This window comes from Anabrus simplex, chromosome 6 (genome assembly GCF_040414725.1).
Source record: "Anabrus simplex isolate iqAnaSimp1 chromosome 6, ASM4041472v1, whole genome shotgun sequence".
Classification (NCBI taxonomy): Eukaryota; Metazoa; Arthropoda; class Insecta; order Orthoptera; family Tettigoniidae; genus Anabrus; species Anabrus simplex.
Window position 1 is genome coordinate 245,782,222 of NC_090270.1, and position 26,151 is coordinate 245,808,372.

The following is a 26,151-nucleotide window of genomic DNA, read 5'->3' on the forward strand; positions in this document are numbered from 1 at the left end:
GGAAAACAGGTTGTAGGTTTTCATTTTCAATAACAATAATCGATGACATTGGCTGAATAGAAATCTGCTTTCGAGACAGAACGGCCACGTAGCGAAAATCAGATAAAATCGAAGAAACCTCGAAAAATACCTGGGTTGTCAGATTTATCTGCCTGAGCGCCAGTTCAAACTGCTCACAGAAATGAACAGCATATATGAACTTACTAAGAATGCAGGCTCAACGACATACATACGCACAGCCAGTCAGCGTTCTTATAACGTGATGAACTGAATTTCCTAGTTTATGCATTTTTGTTATTATAATCCCTTCGTTCTTGTGTAATATTTAAATTCGGTCGAGGAGACCCTAACTTCCTTAATTCTAGCCTATATTAAAGGGCGTAAAATTAAATTCCCGCCACTACTTAAAATGCTATTTACAGACTTAAACTTCTTTGTCTTCTTAAATTAAGTCCGTAACACTCAGTTTTTAGCTAGACAGATAAACACTAAGCACACGAATGGAGATATTTACACGACACTTACATACTGAAGGTAGAATTTACACGGCTATATAAACTAGAATGGGTGCCGTAGTTTTATCTGTTCAACAGGCTACATGCACTACACTACAATGGCACTTATATAGTGATTCCGGGAGAGATGGCGCACCGGGTGAGATGGCGCAGGGTAGGCCAGTGCGGCAATCGCCCGCTAGATCGCTCGGCCACTGCTTCTCGTGTGTACAGTGTGTTCGTGAGAACAAAAGCTATCTGTTGGATGTCACATGGTGCGAGTGGTTTCGCCTGGAATCCTGGATATTTCTGGCAAGCACATCTTCTCTACCTTCAAAGTTTTGCTACGGCATGATATAAAAGCCCACTGACTGGGTTGTTCAAGTTAAATTAACTTTGCATTGGCACAGGCGGGTGACTAGGTTAGTCAACGACTATGGCTGGTGTGATATACGCCATATTGGCCCAACGCAGTTCATGGGACAGGGGTGCGCCATCTCTCCCCAAATGTCGGGAGAGTTAGCGCGGTATTCTTTGAATTTCCATTTAGGTATAAAATGTGTTTCCATCCTCCGATCAGTTTGTTAATAAAATATAAAATATATTATATAGCCTATATGCATTTTTAAAAATCTGTGTCAAATTATACTAATTATGGAGAAGAGGAAGCAGCTACAGCCTAATCGAAGTTTGTGGTACATGCCTTTAATGAAACTTTAATGCGTAACATCTCCAACAAAAGAGAAATTTCAGTGAACGAAAATAAAAACTTGCAAAGAAAAATTGCAACCACTGCCACAACGGATAAGAGTAGGAAAGGAGAAAAACCTCATTCCAATGAAGCAGCCAAAATGATTCAAGGTGGGCAAAACAATGCAATATCCGATGATTGCAACAAGTGTGTGGAGTGCTGGGAGAACTATTATTTGACAAAAAAGAAGGATGATTGGATTAAGTGCACAGTCTGCAACAAGTGGCTGCATGAATTGTGTTCAGTGTATAAGAACTCGTGTAATGATTGTGGACGAGAGAGATTAAGCAAAAACATATCCTAAAAGAACTGAGGGGTAAATCTTGAAGTTTAAATAATTAATTGATTAATTAATGACCAAGAAATAATAAAAAAGTGAATGTAAATAAGGTAAATAAATGTATTAAACCTGTAATCATAGTTTACTTCTTAATTTCTTCCCTCCTTAGCATATCAAGTACATAACACCATCTCACCCGGACACTACGGGAGAGATGGCGCAGGTGACACACTTTCAAATAAACGATCTCTTTCTGTAATCTACTTACATTCAGACCATTTCCTTCAAAAGGCAGTGAGGAGAAATATAAGGAATGACGTCTAGCATAAAAATAAGCTAATCGAAATGTTGGCGAAGAGTTGCTGCACGATCATTACAAAATGTGCGCCATCTCTCCCCGACTTACTCTATACACATTAACTGGCTAACAGCTACTGCAATCACGACTACTATGGCACTACACTGCTTCACAAACGACAATAACGACATTCGCGAAAACAAACACTGTACGCACGAATTTCACTCGTCTTGCCCAAAATCACAAAGCATGAAGACTCATTTAACAATATGACCAACTTACAAATTTTGCCGTCATCTTGTGGTTATACTTTAAAAATTTATTTTACCTGCTCTGTAGAGCTGAATTGTTTCAGTAGTCAATATAATGGAATTCAATGTTTTGTAATTAAATCTCTAACAATAGTTCATGTAAGACCTTGGGGAAAAAGCCTAGGTACATTGTAAAGTGGTTGGCGATGTTGCTACGGGCTCTGCCGGACAGACCATACACCCGCCTGCACTCTTCCTACCCTTGACAAGCCCATATCGTCTTTTCAGGCTCCCCCCGCATCCTGCACACTAGCTAAACTCTAGGAAACTACTAAGGCTCTCCTGCCAGAGCCCTAGCGCCTAAAGACTAAAAAGAAAACATCGTTGCCATTGATGCTTTTACGGCCGGTACTTACAGACTTCATATAGGGTTTTCTTCTGATGACGCAGAGCACAGTTCTCTGCCAAACGTAAAGAATTTCGACTTATTTTGTGACACGGCATAAGCCCAAAAGCCTAGTCTAGAAAACCTCGTGCTTCCTAACGGCTGACGCAGTCTGAAACCCATTGCCATCTCTTTGAAAATAGAAAAGCGAATTTTTATTATTTTTTATTATTGCTATTTGCTTTACGTCGCACTGGCACAGATAGGAAAGGCTTAGGAATGGAAAGGAAGCGGCCGTGGCCTTAATTAAGGTACAGCCCCAGCATTTTCCTGGTGTGAAAATGGAAAACCACGGAAAACCATTTTCAGGACTACCGACAGTGGGGTTCGAACCCACTATCTCCCGGATGCAAGCTCTTAGCAGCACGCTCCTAACCACACGGCCAACTCGCCCGGTATGCGAAATGCTTACAGCCAAAATAGTAAAGATAACATTGCGTAACTGAATAGCACACCACCACAAGTTTGACTTCGCTGCATTTGTACATCTCTTTATGTAATCAGTTACAGTGTGAAATGATGTTAAGTATTTTTGAAAAGGCGGTGAGGAGGCGGCCAAAAGCCTTTCATGTACCAACCGCCACTGTTGTCAACTTGTTCACTGTGAAACCATGCCCACTCGCAATCAGCCACTCATCACCATATGCCACACATAAGAATAACTCTCAACTAGCCATCACATCTTATAACTTCATTCTCCGAAAAAGGTAAGAGGGCGAAATCTGTCTCCCCAAAACTTCCCACCTCCCTTTATCCAACTCCTTGTTCCTTAACGTCCCCTTTAGCCTCCTGACCAGAGAGAGACTCTACCCTATACCCTTTAAGAGACAAGGAATGAAAATTTTCTATCATCATCATGATCCTCCCATCCTTAAATCTCTGGCAATCCGGAAATCAAATCCGGGCCACCGATGACAGCGGCTAATAGCGCTGTTTCGCTACGGAGGTGGACAAAAATGGAATCGTCCCTTATCATAATATTTCCTGATATAGATGTTGATTCCCCTAGGGAATCTGAAATATTTGTTCCGAATGAGTACATTTATAATACCAATATAAATGGTCCGTTATTGGACATTATAAATTTTCCAGCTAACTCATTCCTGGTTGCCAGCGTTTCGCCCTCGTGTGCCAGGCTGGGCTCATCAGTTGGTACCTAACACACCTACCAAGACGCTGGCTAGTGCATCCCGTGGAGGCAACTGCGTAGGCTAATTGTAGCCACCGGCAGTGCCAACGCACTATGAGAGACTGTCTCATTATCAAAAATTGATGCCTGCTTGGCCATCAGATGATATAGGTACCAACTGATGAGCCCAGCCTAGCACACGAGGGCGAAATGCTGGCAACCAGGAATGAGTTAGCTGGAAAATTTATAATGTCCAATAATGGACTATTTATATTGGTATTATAAATTTACGCATTCGGAACAAATATATCAGATTCCCTATGGGAATCAATATCTATATCATCTGATGGCCAAGCAGGCATCAATTTTTGATAATGAGACAAAGTCTCTCAGAGTGCATTGGCACTGCCGGTGGCTACAATTAGCCTACGCAGTGGCTTCCACGGTATGCACTAGCCAGCGTCTTGGTAGGTGTGTTAGGTACCAACTGATGAGCCCAGCCTGGCACACGAGGGCGAAACGCTGGCAACCAGGAATGAGTTAGCTGGAAAATTTATAATGTCCAATAACGGACCATTTATATTGGTATTATAATATTTCCTGACACTCATACATATTAAAACATCGCGTGATGCTGTATTGGGGTCATGGTAAATAATTATGACCTACATCATGTACCATGTGATCCCTATTGTCGAAATCAAGATAGTACGAGTTTGAAATTTTATTGTTGATGTTTGATTTCTTAATTCTGACCAAATATATACACCAACACAAATGTCACGTATAATGTTCTATGTGATACGAGAAGTACTGTGTAGCCTACATATGGAAAGAAATTGACGTCAACATTTTGGACGAAAGGTTACTGCAGTGGTTTCCAAACATTTTCTCGCAGTTCTCTTCTGGAACATCATCATTCCTTGCGCCCCCTTCTTTCTTCCTTGTATCACAGTATTACGAAATGTTTGATCCCGTCAGTCTATAAATAATAATAATAATAATAATAGTAATAATAATAATAATAATAATAATAATAATAATAATAATAATAATATCTTTCTTAATCCGTTTGCCGTTCAAGGTTGGTTCTTCCCTCAGACTCAGCGAGGGACCCCACCCCTACCACCTCAAGGGCAGTGTCAAGGAGCCTCAGACATTGGGTCGGAAGTATACAACTGGGGTGGAGGACCAGTGCTTCGCCCAGGTGGCTCAATGCTGTAAAGAGGCCTTGTGGAGAAATGTAAAAATTGGAGGGGATAGACGAAGAAAAGGGAAGGAAGCGGCCGTGGCCTTAAGTTAGGTACCATCCTGACATTTGCCTGGTGGAGAAGTGGGAAATCACGGAAAATCACCTCGAGTATGGCTGAGGTGGGAATCAAACTTCCCTCTACTCAGTTCACCTTCCGAGGTTGAGTGGACTCCATTCCAGCCCTCGTACCACTTTTCAAATTTCGGGGCAGGGCTGGGAATAGGATCCGGACTTCCGCGGGTGGCAGATAATCACACTAATCACATCACACAGGCGGACAATAATAATAATAATAATAATAATAATAATAATAATAATAATAATAATAATAATACAAAGACATGGCGCGTGGCCTCCGAAAAGCTCCGTGACCCCAACCGCACGGCCAGCTCGCTCGGTCAGGACAGCTGATGGTGGAATGGGCGGGCTAGTGAGAGAATAATGGAGTGGAACATTTAGAACGAATCGAACGCAGGAATTATGCGTCCGTTGAAGTCTGGAACTAAGCGAATACCGTAAAATGTTATAGTCTACATCACATCCGCCTTCTTGGCTGAATGGTCAGTGTTAAGGCCTTCGGTTCAGAGAGCCCCGGTTTCTATTCCTGATCGGATTTTAAGCGCGTTTGATTAATTCTCGTGAGTCGGGGACTGCGTGTTTGCGTTTGTCCTAACACTTTTCCTCTCATATTCAGACATCACACAGCACTACTAATCACCACAGAAACACGCTATAGTCATTGCATCCTTCCACATAGGGTTAGCGTCAGGAAGGGCACCCAGTCGTACAACAAGATCAAGTCCACATATGCGAAAATTCGCCTTAAGTTTCTACTGCCGGTCTGAGTGTCTCAGACGGTAGAGTGCTGGCCTTCTGACCCCAACTTGGTAGGTTCGATCCTAGCTCTGTCCGATGGTATTTAAAGGTTCTCAAATACGTCAGCCTCGTGTCGGTAGATTTACTGGCACGTAAAAATAACTCCTGCGGGACTAAATTCCGGCACCTTGGCGTCTCCGTAAATCGTAAAACTAGTTAGTGGGACGTAAGGCCAAAATATTTGTTATTATTATTATTATTATTATTAATATTATTATTATTATTATTATTATTATTATTATTATTATTATTATTATTATTGTACCGGGCGGTACACCTCCACGCCGCTAGTTTAAAAATGTGCGCCACTTGAAACTCCTCTGCTGGAGGAAGTCTGAACTTTATCTACGGTATTAATTTTCTACTTTATCAGAAGATGTCACTACCTGGAAATTTTGGAGTTTTTGAACTGTGTCATTTTCGACGTATTTTGTTTTGCTTGTAGTAAGAAGTGTGAACTTTCTCTTCTAGAGGACACTACTGAAAAACTACAATGGTGCACCCTAGTGCGACGTGAAAGAACTATTTTTTGGAGAAATTTTTATTTCAAAAGTTTGTTTCTTGTTAAATTTCTTTCTGTTATTGTTTAAGTTGGCTGTATACCCCTCTCTTTCCCCTTGTTTTGTATTTAGCCAATCCCGAATTTCTTTTATTAATTTCTGACCAATCGGATGTATCTTCCCCCAACTTGAATATGTTGCTGTATCCTACCCAATAAAGAGTTTGTGGGAGGGTGTTCTCATTCCCCTAACGCCTCGAACTTTCCGCGAGAGTATATAAACTGCTGATTTTAGGGTCTCCGGGCCACTTCTGTTCCATCTTTTCGTGTGTAAAGTACATAGCAGGGGGCGGAAAGCGCCTCTTTCTTCGGCGGCAGTCAACAACCAGGTAATGGCCGATTAATTACTTCTTTTCTTGCTTGCTCAGCAGTTTAACTCTCGGGGCGGGTCCGAAGTTTTTCCATTATGTAACCTTCCTTAAATGTAAAGGAACTTGTATCTATTCTATCTTTTAAACTACATATTGGGATAGAGAGTGCTTAACCCTCTCGAGCTCCCACTCATATTGTTTTGAGGTGAACTTGTTTTCTCAACCTATTCTTCCTTAACATTATGTAAATTTGTCAATTTCTAAAGTCACCTCTTTAGTATGGGATTAGCCCTTGCATCAGTGGCCTAGAGCCAAATTAGGTTTTGAAACAAATACATTAGGAGTGCAAATCGCCTCCTCTCAAATTGTTGATTTAGAGGTCATGTAATTAACCTTCTTGTCATTTAACAGACCTCAGTAGGTTGGGTATTTTACCCCTGTGTATATGTCCTGAGAGGACAGCTTGAAAGTAGAATTAGGTGTGGCCTTTGACAGGCCTGAATTTTGAGAGCAAGTTGCTCTTTTCCCGAAAATTTTGTTTTCTGCGCGCCTCAAGGAGGCCTTACTGTGTATTTTGGAGCAAGTGCTCCTAGGTATGAATGGGGTTCTCCCCTCTCTGTTGACACTTGTGTTTGGGGTAAAACTGAGCTGATTGCTCAAGGATTGTGATCGCGGGGCTCGAAGCCCAAATCCTGTAAATACTGTAATTGTACTTTTGTTGCCTTGCTACTCTGTACCTGCCACATTTGTTATTTCTTGATTTTGAAAAGAAAATATAACCTTGTTAAATTTTAAATTCACTTTAATTTCGTAGCCTGAGACCTATTCACCACCCCGCACCTTCTTTCACCTCTAACTACCACGGAAAACTCCGTAACAATTATTATTATTATTATTATTATTATTATTATTATTATTATTAAAGTTTCTACTAGCATTTTGAGCATTCTTTGCATATATTTTTTCACTATATTTGTACTACGTAGGCTTATCTATTCTTCCCAGCTGTACACAAAACCAATCCAGAAAAGCAATCCGGGTTTCACTTCTCGGAATAAATTCCCCGAATTTCGTCAATCTATCTACCCATAGGTGAAGGTACGTTAAGGATGTAGGTTTGCTCTCATGTTTGTTCGTATAGGTTAAATGAAAGCCAGCTGACTGCGGTCCGCAGTCAAGGAGACTGATGATGCAAGGTATGTGGAAGGTCAAGTGCCAGCAAAGCATTGGAAACGTGCCTTGCGCGCGCTGCTGAATGAGGGGGAATTCCGTCAGCTGTTGCCTGAGGTCCGGGCACCTTCTTCCCTACCAGATAACGTCAAGGATAACACGTTCATTAATCACCAGTCTCTCAATATAATACATGTTACTTCATTATTATCACATCTCCCTCAAAATACCGTACACAGTATATTCGACCTGGTTTCTGGAATAAATAATATTTATATAAGTAAATCCTTGAATACAAAATCGTATTTCAGTGTGTACTTTTTGAACATTGATCTGATTCTTGCTTTTCGCGTCCACCTCTGTGGTGTTATGGTTCTGAGACGAAATTTGACAAGTGATTAAGTGATACGAGGGCTGCAACGGGGTCCACTCAGCCTCGGAAGGTCAACTGAATGGAGGAGGGTTCGATTCCCACCTCAGTCATCCTCGAACTGGTTTTCCGTGGTTTCCTGCTTCTCCTCCAGGCAAATGCCGGGATGGTTCCTAACTTCAGGCCACGGATACTTCCTTTCCTCTGCCTTGTCTATTCCTCGCAATCTTCCCATCTCCCTCACAAGGTCCCTGTTCAGCATGGGCGAGATACTGGTCTTCCTCCGCAGTTTTATCCCCAACCCAATGTTTCACGCTCCAGGACACTGACCTTGAGGCGGTAGAGGTGGGATCCCTCGCTGAGTCCGAGGGAAAATCAACCCCGCAAGGTAAATGGATTCAAAAGACTTTTACACCTAAGAGGACAAGAATAATAGCTTGTATCGAATTCAGTTTAACTTTTATCTGTGGGAAAAGAGAAACAAGGGGATTTCATCTTGAGTGTATGGGTTAGCGATCGCGGGTCTAGCGGCTCTATTCAGGGTTGAATTTTGAGTTATTTAGTGAATTGTGGTGCTATAATTTGGAATAGGACGAAATTGTAATTCTAGACCAAATCATAAATAAGCCATCCTGATTATCTGTATGTTCCACCTATCTCCGGAGAGATAGGTGGTTTGTGTAAGCTTTTGCCATTACTCCGCTAAATGTGCACGTTGATTATTCCAGTCAGAGTAGGGGTCGGATAGCTGGAATACTATGATGAACTAGTGTGTTACGTACCGACAGTATCAGCAAATACATGAACCAGAGGAGTGTCATGCTAAAACAAGTTATCTAACTTCCCAGCTATTCCCCGCCAATATTCAGGCAGGCTATTATACTTGATACGCAGGAGTAATCCCATCTATCGGAGATGAGAGGAAGTATTAGAGACAAAGAATATTACAAAAAACAATGGTCAATGTAATGTTATTTTTTTATCAATTTTGTGAGCTTTCTATGTTGTAGGCCTTCACAATTAGGTTCCTTCCGACTCTGAAATACCATTTTTAACATAGTCGGTGCTGTAAAAATGAATAAAACATAAATGATCTGTAATTGTATTCTCCATAACTTTTGTTATGTAGTACTTTTCGATAAGGGAAACAACACAGGCACTTAAAACTTAAATTTTAGGCGCCTTCCCCTAAACTATCATTTCATCCAGGGTGAATACAATTGTTCATAGCTTAGACTGTAGTTTCTTATATCTCGACTCTATATACGGATTTTCATTAAATTCTGTTTACCCATTTTCTCGTGGCTCGGCGTTGATATGGACTTGGCGACAAAAATACAAATTCATGAATTGATCTCTCATCATAGCCGGTACGGTAAAAATTTATAAGACATAAATGATGGATTATTTAATTCTATATAACTTTAGTTATGCAGTATTTATCGATTGGACCACTAGTAACATAAATATTTGAGAATTCAATTTTAGGTCTTCCCCTAAACTACAATATTCCACTCAGCGTGAATAAAATAATTTATAGCCTAGATTGTAGTGGCTCATTCCCCAACTTTACATACCGACTTTCATTAAATTCTCTTCAGCCGTTTTCTCGTGATGCGCATACAGACAGACAGACATTACGGAAAATTAAAAAGTGCATTTCCTTGTTACTATGGATTTCCTGCTGCCATTTCTTGATGGATACAGTACTTTTGTATCCATCTCTTGGCACAGGCCAGAGTAAAGTGTAGATTTCACCGAAGTCCCAGTCTCATCCATGGCTGTGACAATATGGAAGCTGCTGGGGTATGGGTGGTACCGAGTAATGGCATTCAGAGCACGACTAGTGCATCTGAGTGTTATGAAAGGTGTTGCTCATAGAGTCAGTCGTGCTGCAATAGCACTTTCTGACCCAGTGAGGAAAGCAATGGCAAACTACCTCACTCCTCGTCTTGCCTAGTATGCCTCATTTTAGTGCTGCCATTGGTTTTTGCGGTTTCCTTATAACCGCATAACCTTTGGTGGTGCTATTTGAGGATCCAACCAGTCTCTGGGCTGATGACCTAACAGACACATGGACACGACAGATACAGAAATACCATTCTTTTTAAATTCTGAGCAATGTACAGACAAAACTCTTATTTTATATAGTCTATATTCGGTAGATTCAAGAAAACTTAAGTACTGCCAAAAATAGAAATGTACAGACAGAAAAAGAATGAGTAGTAACGACTTGGCTCTGAAAACATGCCATAATAATAATAATAATAATAATAATAATAATAATAATAATAATTGCCACTTACTACTTTCACGGTTTTCGGAGACGATAGAGGTGATGGAATTTTGTCTCTTAGGAGTTCTTTTACGAGCCAGTTAATCTACAAACACGGGGGTGACGTATTTGAGCACCTTCAAATACCACTAGACTGAGCCGGGATCGATCCCGCCAACTTAAGCTCAGAAGGCCAGGAGTCTACCACCTGAGCTACTAATCCCGGCATGCCAAAAGAGATAAACGTCAACAAGAGCGCTTGCTTCTCATCCGCTCTCATTTGTATAGTCCTAATATTGAAAGATACAATCTGACAGTTCTTAGCGGGAGGTCCGTTTACTGCCTGCCTAGGTGGAGAAGGAGGGAGTAGGAGGTATGGTTGCCATGGAGACGTGAGTTGACCCACTGAGGTTGCCATGGAGATAAGCCTGCTGGACAGCTCGTGTTGCTTGGAGTTGCCAAACCTCTCACTTCTGAGTTTCGTACAACAGAACACAGCGGTCTGAACGAACGAACAAGTGAGCCGGAAGCGAAAGGAAAGCAGGAATGTGGCAACACCGTGGAATGGCACGAAGAAGGCTCCTCGCTCCGACTCCATCTGTCAGAATGCTTCTTTCAATATTACGGGTATAGTTACTCCAAATAATCACGTTCTAAAGTGATCAACTCGCCCATAACGCTCTGCCTGCCGACCAATAAGCTAAAATAACAGAGGGGCTGTATGCCTGACAACAGCGCTCCCTGCGGAAGAAAGCTGATAAAGAACAGCCATGTTAACAGTTGTCAAAACAAAGCGAGTTGGCATGAGAACATAAGTTACGTTATGGTGACAGGGAGATTGTACATCAGTTTAATTTAGCAAGTTTTCGTAAGTTTTATGAAGGGAAAAGAAAGATTCTCGCTTTCAAGATTGCCAGCCGTATGTTCAGCGTACGGTTGTATTAATAGGAGTAATAAAACGAAGGATATATCATATTTTAAGTAAGTATTACTGAATTATACCCGAAATCACTTTTTGTAAATTCTGTTTGCAATTAAACCCATGTTAATGCTTACACCGCGAAAGTACTGATATCCACGTTAATTATTTGTCGGATTATATTTCAGATTTCCTTTAAAGAACAAGGAATGTTTTTTTTCTAGTTGTTTTACGTCGCACCGACACAGATAGGTCTTATGGCGACGATGGGACAGGGAAGGGCTAGGAGTAGAAAGGAAGCGGCCGTGGCCTTAACGTACAGCCCCAGCATTTGCCTGGTGTGGAAATGGGAAACCATGGAAAACCATCTTCAGGGCTGCCGACAGTGGGGTTCGAACCTACTATCTCCCGAATACTGGATACTGGATACTGGCCGCACTTTAGCGACTGCAGCTATCAAGCTCGGTAAGAACAAGGAATGAACGCAACAATGGGTTGTGAGGACGAAAAGAGGTAAATGATATCCCATTCAATACAGTTGCTTATGTATGCTCTGTATATTTCGAAGATAAGTACATGTATGAAACAAACGACCAACGGCTATTACCGACAAATGCCGCTCCAACCCTATTTTCCTTCACATTTACAAATACAGACAATGGAGCGCCCACCCCCAAGGAAACGTAACCACAAAAAGTCATCTGAGGTAATAGATGAAGAACCTCCTGCAGATGTTGTGGCTTCCCCTCTCGGAGAACAATCATCGGACGAGAAATGCAACCAAGCAAGCTAAGGGCGCCAATCTTTAAGTTGAGGACTTAAAGATAAAAATTTATAATCAAGCTTGGACGGACTCTTATCACAGGGGTGGGGTGATAGTGCACTAATCATTAAGCAGGAGAATTAGAAATCAAAAGGCTAATTAAGGCAGATTGATTAAAGTGAACTAGAAAAATACTATTTATTATATTTAATATAAATGACGACGGTTTAACGAGAACTGAATTTAAAATAGAAAATGAATTTAACAAAAAATTGAATGACTCTACTTCGCGAAAACTTGCGATATCTTTAACTCGCTTGCTCACCATGTAGTCTTGTTCTGCTGGTCCTGGGAAAGCTTCCATCCTTGTAGCGGGAACATCATCGGTCGTCTTTGAGATCTCTTCATCTGCAGCTAAGTACCATTCCTGCCTTGCCAATTGCACCCACCACTAATTGGAAGATGACTTCAAAACTAACACTCCCTATTATGCTCTATCCCATATATTGGAGATAAGCCCTAAGTCATAGTTAGAAGAACCACCTTGGGTTATATGGAGAGGATACTCAATTAAGAATCCTTCCAACTTTACTGAAAATGTTCTCTGAAGTTTCATTTCTATCTAGATTAAAACTATCTATTGACTTAGACTGGTTCAAACCGGTCTTGTAGCCGTGCTGTACGTAATTCCTGATGAGAGTGACTATACACCCCTCATTCAGAATTTCTAAGTATCGAGACGAAGAATCAAGTAGATTAACACGTAGAAGATCAAGTAGCGAATGAATACGTAGAAGATCAGAAGATCAGTAGAAGATCATAAGATCATAAGAAGAAGCCAAGAGCTCCAGCACGCCCTTTTATAACCTTCTCTCGCGCTAATTACAGGTCGCTACACGTGGTCCAATCAGATGACACGTCTCTCCCCACTCCAGATTTTAGAGTTGACGGGCCATAACCAAGATATCAACTGTTCTTCTATTCGTCCTTTCACTCAGTATCCATGGCAACATGACGCTCCTTTGAAAATATAGGCGGTGAACAGTTCGAATAATTCGGTCGAAATACGGTAGCTATCGTTGCAACGCTTGAACACGTGCTCGCTTTTCTCAGAACTTGATGTCTAAATTTGTCCTTCCAACTTCCTCGGTGATGTGGCAAGATAGAGGAAATCTACTGCAAGTTAATTTTAACCGACTGTCGCAAGAATCTAAGTGAATATGAGGATATTCAGCCCTCGTTTACAAGTCGTAGTTACAAAGTAATGAAATGATAATGAGCAAATGATTAAACATGAATTATAATACACTTACATACCAAGATAAATATCATGACGTTAAATTCCTGAATTAATTACACATAATAAAATTAATATAATTACACTGTAACGTCTGGAACGTTACATACGCCCCCATGAGTTCTTAACAAATATCACATGAGTTGAGAACTCACACACTTACTCCCACATTGACTTGAAATACCTCTATTACCTGCCCATAACGAGCGACATTATTTTCATACAATTAATTATTTCTCACTCTTTCCATATCTCTTTTAGACTGCTTACCATTGCGACTGTCTGTTATTTCAGTTCATCTTGAGGTTTTGATACAAAATTATGCCCAACATAAGCAACTTTCCATTTTTGTAAAAAACAAGATTACCCTAGAGAATATAACATAATATATATACAATTCAGATTACAAACTCTGCCGAGTGTCTATTTGTCCTTTTTACTTTCCATCTTTCCGACATTCTTTGCTAGATAGCAGTAACACGTTCTCTTCCAATCTCTTACATTAAAACCATGGAAAACAAATGATACACACAATTTACACTTTTATCACTCTTTCGAATGTTTCAACCTTATCTTGAAGCAGGATGCAATACACTTCACACAAATACACACGTAATTTAAGCTCACGGTAAAATTATTGCAAGTTAGAAATGCACATACGGGAAAATTAATTATTTGCCGTCGTCAGCTTTAATTAGCCTTCGGTAACATCTCAGAAAACAAATAATATATAAAATTTCATGGCCTCACATACGGAAAACAGATGATCTATCGTCAATGAACGAGCGTAACTCTACCGCCACACAAACACCTCCCTTGTTTACAAACACAACTAGGAAATACCACAACAATTGAGACGTAAATTCATTTCGCTCGTAGTCTGACATAATAAGTAGCAACTTCCCCGCGTTACTGACCTATATCTTACAATCCGGTTCAGCCACCTCACACGACAGGTATCTCCGTAAACTACTAATGTTATATGAACCATTCATTACGCTCTCGCCATCCGCTAACTTGTAAGCACAGGGTCCTAGTTTTCTATGTACTTTATAAGGGCCTTGATATAAAAGAAAAAATTTCTTTGTTACCTTATCCTCACTATTTGACAACATGGGAACTCTCACCAAAACCATATCACCTACCTCAAAGTTATCAAGTACCTTACGTTTCTGTTGCCTTTTACGTTTATCTCCAGATTTAATCAGGTTTTCCCGTGCCAGTCGGACGTAAAATTCAGCATTACGAGGTGGTTCCTCAGGCAAACCTAACACTCTCACTACGCTCTCGCATTCAATACACAAACGTATTGATTCATCAGACTTAGGCACGACAATTAAGGGATTAACATATTGACTGTTTGATAATTCAATCACATCGTCTGCTAACATAGCTTGAATTTGATCCTTTACGGCTTTTGCATATTTGTGTGGTATCGGATACCGCGGTCCGCTGAATGGAGTCTTATCCAGCACAGAAAAAGAATGTTCATACAGATGGGTAACACCAGGTTTCTCGGAGAAAATCTCCACGTGTTCACATAACACTTCAAATAACTTGTCCTTCTGGATTTCATTTAACTCATTTCTACTTACGGCTTCTTTCAAGCCACATATTTTATCCTCATGAATCCACAACTGACACAACTTCAGGCCCTCACTAGCCTCTTCATTTACTTTAGAAACCTCTCTCATTCTCCACACTGTACTAACTTCCGTTTTCCTCTGAATTTCCTCCTCAAACTTGACCTTGATATCCTCATTATTCCACCTCAAATTTAGCACAAGATCATTGTAATTTAACTGAGCCAATTTTAACGTTAACCAGTCAGATCCCAAGATAAGATCAAATATTAAATGCGGAATTACCAAACATATCTGAACGCTAATAAAATTATTAATACAGATCGGGACAGCTACTTGTTTACAAATTTGCTTAGACTTCTTTCCAACAGCCGTAATGATGAAAGTAGACTTAACAGGCATTTCCTCCAACTGAATACCCTGTTTCACTAATGACTCATACCACTGAGAACTAATACATGATATTTGGCTACCAGAATCAATCAAAACTTTAACCCACGCCCCCCAGACTTTCAATTTAACAACGGGATTGACTACTTTATTACTTGAATCTCCATTATTCTGCTCGGGTTCATCCAACAAATCGTTTCTAACATCTAGGTCATATGGTAACACTTTCATGGCAAGACACTTCGCTACCTTCGTACTAGGCTGGAATTCTGACCTAACATTACAGCCTCTAGTTAGTTTAAAGGTTCCCTTTGTGTATTGACGTTGGACTCATTAGTACATTGCTCTGGCCTCCGTTGGGGATTTCCTGTCCTATATTCCGGTGCTCCGCTCCTGCTGTTCTGCTGAGGTCTGAACTGATTGCGAGTTTCGTGATTCTGTGTTCTACCGTTATGTCTCATTCCGTTGTGATGACTAAAGTTCTGAATATTCTCCGTTCTACTCCTAAGGTTACCTAACGCATCAAAACTGCCTAGTAGGTTCTCCATCTCCTGAATAGTTCCAACTTTTTGCATGCAGGCCGCTTCTCTCACCCTGTCCGGAAAATGTCTTAAAAGTAGTCTTACTACATCAGACCCTTCGGTTATACCATCTAAGTTCTGACAAATCATGACATGTGCCAGGAAGTACTCGGTCATAGTAACTCCTTCATGCTGTTTGTACCTCCCAAATACCACCCTTTCTCTCTCCCGAGCTTGTATCGCTTCATTCCAGAATTTCTCTCTAAACTTATTTCTGAATTCTTTCAGGTTCGTCATCGTCTGCCTATATGCCATGAACCAAGCCCGAGTTTCTCCTACAAAAGCATGGTCAATATTTTCCATAACGTCTTCCCAGTCCATAGACCCTTCCTCTAGACGCTTTTCAAATCGTTTTTCTATCATCTTAAGGAAATCTAGCGGGTTCGTTTGTTTCCCATTAAATTTAGGTAGTTCAATTTCCCTAATGTAGCTATTTCCTAGACATTGCCTTCCCGTGAAAACCTGTTTATCCTTTGCCACCTGTTTTAACTTATTTTCTGCTTTCTCCATCCGGCATTCTACATCTCTGTCTCTCCTATCAATTTCTCTCTCCAAATTAACCTGCTTCTCTTTCAATGTCCTAATTTCAATCTTATTCTCTTCAGCTATCGCAAACCTTTCTTCACTTGCCCGGGTCTCATCTTCTATTCTAAGCTTTACCGTGTCAATCTCTTGTTGGACGTGGTCTTTAAATATCCGTATTTCCCCTCTTTGAGTCTCAACTCTCTTATCAATACTAGTGACCTGCCTCATTACTTCCTCCCTAGTAGAGTTGTTTTCCTTCCCCATTAATTCCAGGAATTCACTTCTCTGTTCCGCAAACTTTTCTTCTACCTTTTTCCCTTGCCGTACATATTCACTTTCCTGGTCCTCTAATCGCTTATTAAAATGTTCATTTTTTACCACCAGATCGCGTAACTGCCTACTGTGTTCGTCCATTCTCCGATTCGCTTCCTCCTTATTTTCCCTCATCTCCCTGCTTAATTCAGCTTTAGTTTGTTCTAACTGTTCTTTCAGTTCAGATTTAGTTTGTTCTAATTCACCTTTAAGCTCAGATTTAGTTTGTTCTAATTCACTTTTTATTTCAGTTTTACTGTCCTCTATCTTACTTAACATTAACTGCATCATTCCCATTAACTGATCATTATTATTACTTTCATTGTTAGTGTTTACTTCCGCTTCGCCCCCCATCCTACTATCATCTGACTCCATGCTGACTTCTTTCTGCTTGCCTTCACTCTCCATACTACTTACACTTCTATCTTCAATTTCCTCTCCTAGACTACACAACTCTTCCTCTGAACTCAATACATTATTGCCTTTTATCGCCCGTCCACTGCGCAACATCCTCTCCTCTTTCGTCTGATCAGCCATAACCCTTCCCACAATCAAACACTCTTAATGAAACGTGGATATCCAAATTTTGCCCATAATACTAATTCTAATATCGTTACTGTCATTAACTGCTCCGTACTTAATGATTTTCTCGCCACACGTTGGAGCGGCATTTATGTGACTTCCCCTCTCGGAGAACAATCATCGGACGAGAAATGCAACCAAGCAAGCTAAGGGCGCCAATCTTTAAGTTGAGGACTTAAAGATAAAAATTTATAATCAAGCTTGGACGGACTCTTATCACAGGGGTGATAGTGCACTAATCATTAAGCAGGAGAATTAGAAATCAAAAGGCTAATTAAAGCAGATTAATTAAAGTGAACTAGAAAAAACTATTTATTATATTTAATATAAATGACGACGGTTTAACGAGAACTGAATTTAAAATAGAAAATGAATTTAACAAAAAATTGAATGACTCTACTTCGCGAAAACTTGCGATATCTTTAACTCGCTTGCTCACCATGTAGTCTTGTTCTGCTGGTCCTGGGAAAGCTTCCATCCTTGTAGCGGGAACATCATCGGTCGTCTTTGAGATCTCTTCATCTGCAGCTAAGTACCATTCCTGCCTTGCCAATTGCACCCACCACTAATTGGAAGATGACTTCAAAACTAACACTCCCTATTATGCTCTATCCCATATATTGGAGATAAGCCCTAAGTCATAGTTAGAAGAACCACCTTGGGTTATATGGAGAGGATACTCAATTAAGAATCCTTCCAACTTTACTGAAAATGTTCTCAGAAGTTTCATTTCTATCTAGATTAAAACTATCTATTGACTTAGACTGGTTCAAACCGGTCTTGTAGCCGTGCTGTACGTAATTCCTGATAAGAGTGGCTCTACACCCCTCATTTAGAATTTCTAAGTATCGAGACGAAGAATCAAGTAGAAAATCAAGTAGAAGCTCAATAAGAAAATCACGTAGAAGATGTAGAATAACTCGTAGAAGTCCAGTAGAAGATCAATAATAATGCCGAGAGTCTCGTAGAAGATCAGAAGATCATAAGAAGATGAAGCCCAGAGCTCCAACACGCCCTTTTATAACCTTCTCTCGCGCTAATTACAGGTCGCTACACGTGGTCCAATCAGATGACACGTCTCTCCCCACTCCAGATTTTAGAGTTGACGGGCCATAACCAAGATATCAACTGTTCTTCTATTCGTCCTTTCACTCAGTATCCATGGCAACATGACGCTCCTTTGAAAATATAGGCGGTGAACAGTTCGAATAATTCTGGTCGAAATACGGTAGCTATCGTTGCAACGCTTGAACACGTGCTCGCTTTTCTCAGAACTTGATGTCTAAATTTGTCCTTCCAACTTCCTCGGTGATGTGGCAAGATAGAGGAAATCTACTGCAAGTTAATTTTAACCGACTGTCGCAAGAATCTAAGTGAATATGAGGATATTCAGCCCTCGTTTACAAGTCGTAGTTACAAAGTAATGAAATGATAATGAGCAAATGATTAAACATGAATTATAATACACTTACATACCAAGATAAATATCATGACGTTAAATTCCTGAATTAATTACACATAATAAAATTAATATAATTACACTGTAACGTCTGGAACGTTACAATGTTACCTCCTGTTATTTGTACTTGAAATGCGATATGTGCATTTTATGATGTACTTCAGACTAAGACTAACTTAGTAGATGGCAGTGTAGTGAAATATTACCTTTGTTGCTTTTTATGCAACCCTTTATTATTATTATTATTATTATTATTATTATTATTATTATTATTATTATTATTATGTTGTCACCATGTTGTTGCATATGCACTGTATGGTGCTTGATAATGTTCCCTTTTTACAGATTTATGATAAGTGTGGTGATTTCTTTGTACCTGTTTATCTTTTGACCTTGAGAGTTCATTTTTGTTACCATATGCCATTGGTGGTGTATGAATCACTGAAAATGAAAACCTACAACCTGTTTTCCAGTCATTGACCGGGTCAGGGATGGAATGAATGAAGCAGATATAGGCTATTAGTACGATGGGGTCGCCACTCCCAAAGTGATTTATTAATGACTGATAGATGCTATGAAATGAGAATGGAGAGTATAGAGTGTTGCTGGAAGGAAAGATGACAGGGAAAACCGGAGTACCCGGAGAAAAACCTGTCTCGCCTCCGCTTTGTCCAGCACAAATCTCAGATAAAGTGACCGGGATTTGAACCATGGTATCCAGCGGTGGGAGGCCGACGCGCTGCCGTCTGAGCCACGGAGGCTCCTGTATGAATCACTGAAGTTTGATATTCAGGTTCTTTCTTTCGGGAGGGTCCACTGTGGTCCTGAAGGCTGTGTGTTACTCTAGTCCCTTCGGAGGGCTACGACCGTTAATTCGTCCATGCAAATGAAACCATGCCTCGTCACTCAACAATACCAATCAACCACAGAAATAGTAAAGCTCGTCCTCCGGTAAAATGTGTCTTCTTCTACCTCGTATTTTTTTTTCCGGTCTAATACGGATCCTGTACTTTTGAATTTGTTCACTATTTTACAAACTGTAGACTATATCTGTCAGGCGCATCAACATTAATAAATTGCTCCCAAAATACTCTACAATACAGAGCAGCTGATTCATGCTCGTATTTTATAAAGTCGCAACGAATGAAAACTTTGTTCCGTATTCAAGAGTGTTCGGTAGCTGACAGCGGCAGCTTTGTTTTGACAACTGTTAACATGGCTGCTCTTTATCAGCTTTCTTCTGCACGGAGCGCTGATGTCAGGCATACAGCCCCTCTATGTCATTTTAGCTTGTTGGTCGGCAGGCAGAGCGTTATGGGCGAGTTGATCACTTTAGAACGTGATTATTTGGAGTAACTATACCCGTGATATTGAAAGAAGCATTCTTACAGATGGAGCCGAAGGGAGGAACATTCTACGTGCCATTCCACGGTGTTGCCACATTCCTGCTTTCCTTTCTACTTCCTTTCGCTTCCGGCTCATTTGTTCGTTCGTTCAAACCGCTGTGTTCTGTTGTACGAAACTCAGAAGTGAGAGGTTTGGCAACTCCAAGCAACACGAGCTGTCCAGCAGGCCTATCTCCATGGCAACCTCAGTGGGTCAACCATACCCCTTACTCCCTCCTCCCTCACCTAGGCAGGCAGTATTCGGACCTCCCACTAAGAACTGTCAGGTTGTATTCAATATTAGGACTATACAAATGGAACAGGAAACTGTTGCTGAGATGTGTGGAAGTAGGACAAGGAGAAGAGGTAGGAAAGGGAAATGTGGAGTAGTGGATAGGAAAAGACAGGTGGAACAGGGTCATGGGATGCAGAAAAGGGACGAGGAAGTAGCTTCCGCAGCTGTCAGGAAAGATAGGGCTGACCAGGAGGGGAGGGGATCAAATGAGGTGGTTAGGGTTGAAGCTCTGGTCATGGGGAATTCCATCGTTAGACATGCCGGGAAAGTGTATGGAGGAAAGGGTACCAGGGTAGAGAATTATCCAGGAATTTGGTCAAGGCAGATGTTTAAGAAAGTAGAAGAGAAGGAGGAGGGAAAGGAGAAGGTGGTAGTGTTTCACGTTGGTACTAACAACGTAAGACAAGCAGGTATAAGTACCAACATAGTTGGGGATGTGTGGGACCTGGTAAATGCAGCACGGGTAAAGTTTAAGGAAGCGGAGACTGATAAAAATGGATTACTGTGTAGGAGGGGTACAGACTGGAAGGTGATTGGGGATTTAAATGAGACTATGGAGTGAGTATGTGGGAAACTGGGAGTGAGTTTTCTAGATCCTAATGGGTGGGTAGGAGATAGGGGTCTGCGCTCAGATGGCCTTCTCTTAAACCGAAGTGGTACGTATAAGATAGAAAATTTGTTTGGAAGGGTAATAGGTAGGTACATTCAGGGAAACGGGGTGGCCTAGGGAGTGGTGTTAAGGGAACGGAAAACTGGAAATCAAGTAGGGATGACATAAAAATGTTAGCGCTCAACTGTAGAAGCATTGTAAACAAAGGAATCAAATTAAGTAATTTAATAGATATATAGTTACCAGATATTGTAACACGAGTTGAATCATGGCTGAAAAAATGATTTAATGGATGCAGAAATTTTCTCACGGAACTGGCGGGTGCATCGTAGAGATAGGATAGGAATGGTAAGAGGGGGAGTATTAATTCTGGTGAAAGAAGAATTTGTGGGCTACGAAAAAGTTCAAGATGACAAACACGAAATTCTAGGGGTAAGGCTCATCTCTAAAGATAATAGACAACTTGATGTCTTTTGAGAGTACAGACCAGGAAAGGGTAGCGCAGATGCTGATTCAGAATTATTTGGTAAGATAATCAGCTATGTGGGAAACGATAAGGAAAGGAACGTGATTGTAGCGGGTGATCTCAATTTACCAAATGTCAATTGGGAAGGTAATGCGAACGACAGGAAGCATGACCAACAAATGGCAAATAAGTCAATATGAGAAGGACACCTGATTCAGAAAGTGATGGACCCAACTAGAGGGAAGAATATTCTGCATGTGGTGCTGGTAAAACCAGACGAGATCTATAGAGAAACCGAAGTAATAGACGGCATTAGTGATCACGAAGCTGTTTTTGTGGTAATTAAAAATAAATGTGAAAGAAAGGAAGATATTAAAATTAGGACTATTAGGCAGTACCATATGGCTGATAAAATAGGCATGATGGAGTTTTTAATAAGTAACTATGATCGGTGAAAAACGGTAATAAAAAATGTAAACAGACTCTGGGATGGGTTTACAGCAATTGTTGAGGAATATGAAAATAAGTTTGCACCTTTAAAGGTGGTAAGGAATGGTGAAGAACCACTATATTATAACAGAGAAGTGAACAGACTGAGGAGGTGCAGGTTGGAACGAAATAGCGTTAGAAATGGTTATGGAAGTAAGGAGAAACTGAAGGAACTTCTAGGAAATAGAATCTAGCAAAGAAGGCAGCTAAGGATAACATGATGGCAAGCATAATCGGCACTCATACAAATTTTAGTGAAAAATGGAAGAGAATGTATAGGTAATTTAAGGCAGAAACAGGTTCCATGAAGGATATTCCAGGAAACATTAATGAACAAGGGGAGTGTGTATGCGAGGATCTTCAAAGGGCAGAAGTATTCAGTCAGCAATATGTAAAGATTGTTGGTTACAAGGATAATGTCCAGATAGAGGAGGTGACTAATACTAAAGAAGTATTAAAATGTACCTACGACAGCAATGACATTTACAGTAAGATAAAAAAAAATTGAAAACTAGAAGAGCAGCTGGAATTGGTAAGGTTTCGGGAGATATCCTAAAGACAATGGGTTGGGATATAGTACCATATCTGAAGTACTAACTTGATTATTGTTTGCATGAAGGAACTATACCAAATGAATGGAGAGTTGCTATAGTATAAAGGAAAGGGTGATAGACATAAAGCTGAAAATTATAGGCCAATCGGTTTGACATGCATTGCATATGAACTTTGGGAAAGCATTCTTTCTGAATATATTAGACATGTTGGCAAAATTAATAACTGGTTTGATAGAAGGCAGTTTGGGTTTAGGAAAGGTTGTTACACTGAAGCTCAACTTGTAGGATTTCAGCAAGATGTAGCAGATATCCTGGATTCAGGAGGTCAATTGTATTGTATTGCGATTGATCTGTCTAAGGCATTTGATAGAGAAGATCATGGGAAACTACTGGCAAAAATGAGTGCGATTGGACTTGACAAAAGAGTGACTGAATGGGTGGCTCTGTTTCTAGAAAATAGAAACTCAGAATTAGAGTAGACAAAGCTTTATCTGTCCCTGTAATAATTAAGAGGGGAATTCCTCAAGGCAGTATTATTGGACGTTTATGTTTTATTATATATACCAATGATATGTGTAAAGAACTGGAATCAGAGATATTGCTTTTTACAGATGAGGTTATGCTGTACAGATTAATAAATAAGTTACAAGATTGTGAGCAACTGCAAAATGACCTTGATAATGTTGAGAGATGGACAGTAAGCAATGGTATGATGATAAACTTGCTTAAAAGTCAGATTGTGAGTTTCACAAATAGGAAAAGTTCTCTCAATTTTGATTACTGCGTTGATGAGGTGGAAGTTCCCTTTGGGGATCATTGTAAATAACTAGGTATTAATATAAGGAAAGATCTTCATTGGGGTAATTGCATAAATATTATTGTATATAAAGGGTACAGATCTCTCCACATGGTTATGAGGGCTTTTAGGGGTTATAGTAAGGATGTAAAGGAGAAGGCATACAAGTCTCTGGTAAGACCCAACTAGAGTATGGTTCCAGTGGATGGGACCCTCACCAGGATTACTTGATTCAAGAACTGGATAAAATCCAAAGAAAAGCAGCCCGATTTTTTCTGACTGGGAAGACTTGGTAGAAAGACGAGCTGCTCAACTAAGTGGTATGTTCCGAGCTGTCAGTGAAGACATGGCGTGGAATGACATCAGTAGACGAATAAGTTTGGGTGGTGTCTTTAAAAGTAGGAAAGATCACAATATGAAGATAAAGTTGGAATTCAAGAAGACAAATTGGGGCAAATATTTGTTTATAGGAAGGGGATTTAGGGATTGGAATAACTTACCAAGGGAGATCTTCAATAAATTTCCAATTTCTTTGCAATCATTTAAGAAAAGTCTAGGAAAACAACAGGTAGGGAATCTGCCACCAGGGCGACTTCCCTAAATGCAGGTCAGGATTGATTGATTGATTGATTGATTGATTGATTGATTGAGGTAACGCATTCTCTCTCTGTAAATTACCAAGGAAGATGTTCGATAAATTTCCGAGTTCTTTGAAATCATTTAAGATAAGACTAGGCGAGCGATTTGTAGGGAGCCCAGGGCGACAGCCCAAAATGCAATCAGGGGTGACTGATTGAATATAGGCCCTTCTATTAATGAGTATCAAGTGAGAAATGTTTCTACAACTATTTAAATAGTTGCAATATTGTAGCATATTGATAATTTAAAAAAAATGCATTTTCTGCCATCTATTAAACGTTTTGGATGTAGTTTTAGCGATCTTTGAGAACAAGAGTTTACAGTACCGAAATGGACATTTCTCTTGGATAAGAGTGTATTTGTTAGTTGGTGACATTGCCTACCTGGAGCGATGAGGTCCTTAATTTTATCGTGAGTCTTCTGCTCTACCCACTTGTTGATACTGGTCCTGGCTTCCTCTGTTGCATTCACGAAGTTGACTTCCTCAGCGTCGGATCGAAAACTGTTCACTGCAATCCGACGAAACGGCGCCTTCAGCTTGAAGCCGTCTTGGAGGTATATCTTATTGGCGATGTCCAGAGTGATAGTCTCCGAGCTCTGTAAACATGAAGTAAACCCTTCAGGCAAGTGACGGAAAATTATAGCGATATAACATTATTTAACCTCTGGATGTGAAGCTTAATAGTTAGGTGGTCGTTCTTTATACTCAACAATGTAGATTAGATATGTGACAACATTCATAGGCAAAATGAAATTCTTAAATCTGAAAAGCAAGAACGCTGAAGAAAAACTGTTGACAGTTGTACAGATTCCCGGAACTGATTCTGTTGGAATATTCCATCGTTTTCAGTAAACATGTAGTATATGCAAAGTAGAGTCGTCTACTTTCATTGCGCATAGCCGCAAATTTCAGGCGGTGACATTAATGACCCCACATCTTCGTAAGTGTTCTATTTTTGTTTTAATATTGCATATTTATTAAATAAATCCCTCTGATATCCAAATGCGTGGTGCATTTGTGGTCTGGACAGAAGGTCCTGAGAAACTTCACCTATTTCTAAACCACCTAAATCAGCAACATCCTTCAATTAAATTCACTATGGAGATGGAGTCGGACGGATGCCTTCCTTTCTTGGATGTTCTAGTAAGAAAGAAACCGGGCGGCTCCTTAGGACATACCGTCTATCGTAAGCCTACCCACACAAATCGCTATCTGCATGATTCTCACCACCATCCAGCACAAAAACAAGGCATTCTTACGACACTCGCCAAGAGGGCGAGACGAATTTGTGAGCCATCAAATATTCAGGTGGAGATGGACACACTCAAAGTCACGTTCAAGCGTAATGGTTACAGTGATTTGCAGATTCATAGAGCCCTGCATCCCAGAGAAACGACCAAGCAAAGCTCACAGAAGGAAGAAGTGAAGGTAACTGACTACTTGCCTTGCATTCACAACACCACAGATCTAATTGCGAAGGTCCTCTGCAAACACAATATAAAAACCGTGTTTGGCACCGCCACTAAAATTGCTCACAGTCTGAGTAAAACCGAGGGCAAATTGTCTCCACTTTTACATGCTGGGGTATACGAAATTCCATGTACTTGCGGTAATGTATACATCGGCCAAACATACCGGTCCAGTGGTGCCCGTATCAAGGAACATGAACGTAATATTCGTCTGAACCAGCCAGACAAATCAGCAATAGCTAAGCACGCTCTGTCGTCGGGTCATGACATCATGTTCCAAGATGCTCGAGCTCTTACCCACACTAGACACTACAGGTCCAGGATTATACGGGAAGCTGTGGAAATACGTATAAATCGTAACAGTTTCAACAGGGAAACTGGCTATCAATTAAGTAATACCTGGTTGCCAGCCATTAAGGATTTACGTAGGTAGTTCCCTTCCCTGTCCCTTCACTGTTGTTACTTCGTCTCGGTGTTTACCAAATTTGTAGGTACGTTCCTCATCACCAGATGTTTTATTCCAGGCTTGTGTCAATGTCATATGTTACGTACACATGTTATGTGACCCTCTTGAC

General features: G+C 40.4%; 1 protein-coding gene across 1 annotated transcript in view; it reads right to left on the reverse strand.

The window, feature by feature from the left end:
- Positions 1 to 26,151, reverse strand: part of LOC136875694 (serine protease inhibitor 42Dd) — a 135,320-nt gene that overhangs the window by 33,698 nt on the left and 75,471 nt on the right. Inside the window, exon 4 of the mRNA XM_067149253.2 lies at positions 24,490 to 24,703. Within this exon, the coding sequence (XP_067005354.2) occupies positions 24,490 to 24,703 (214 nt within the window). The remainder of the gene's footprint in view (positions 1 to 24,489; positions 24,704 to 26,151) is intronic.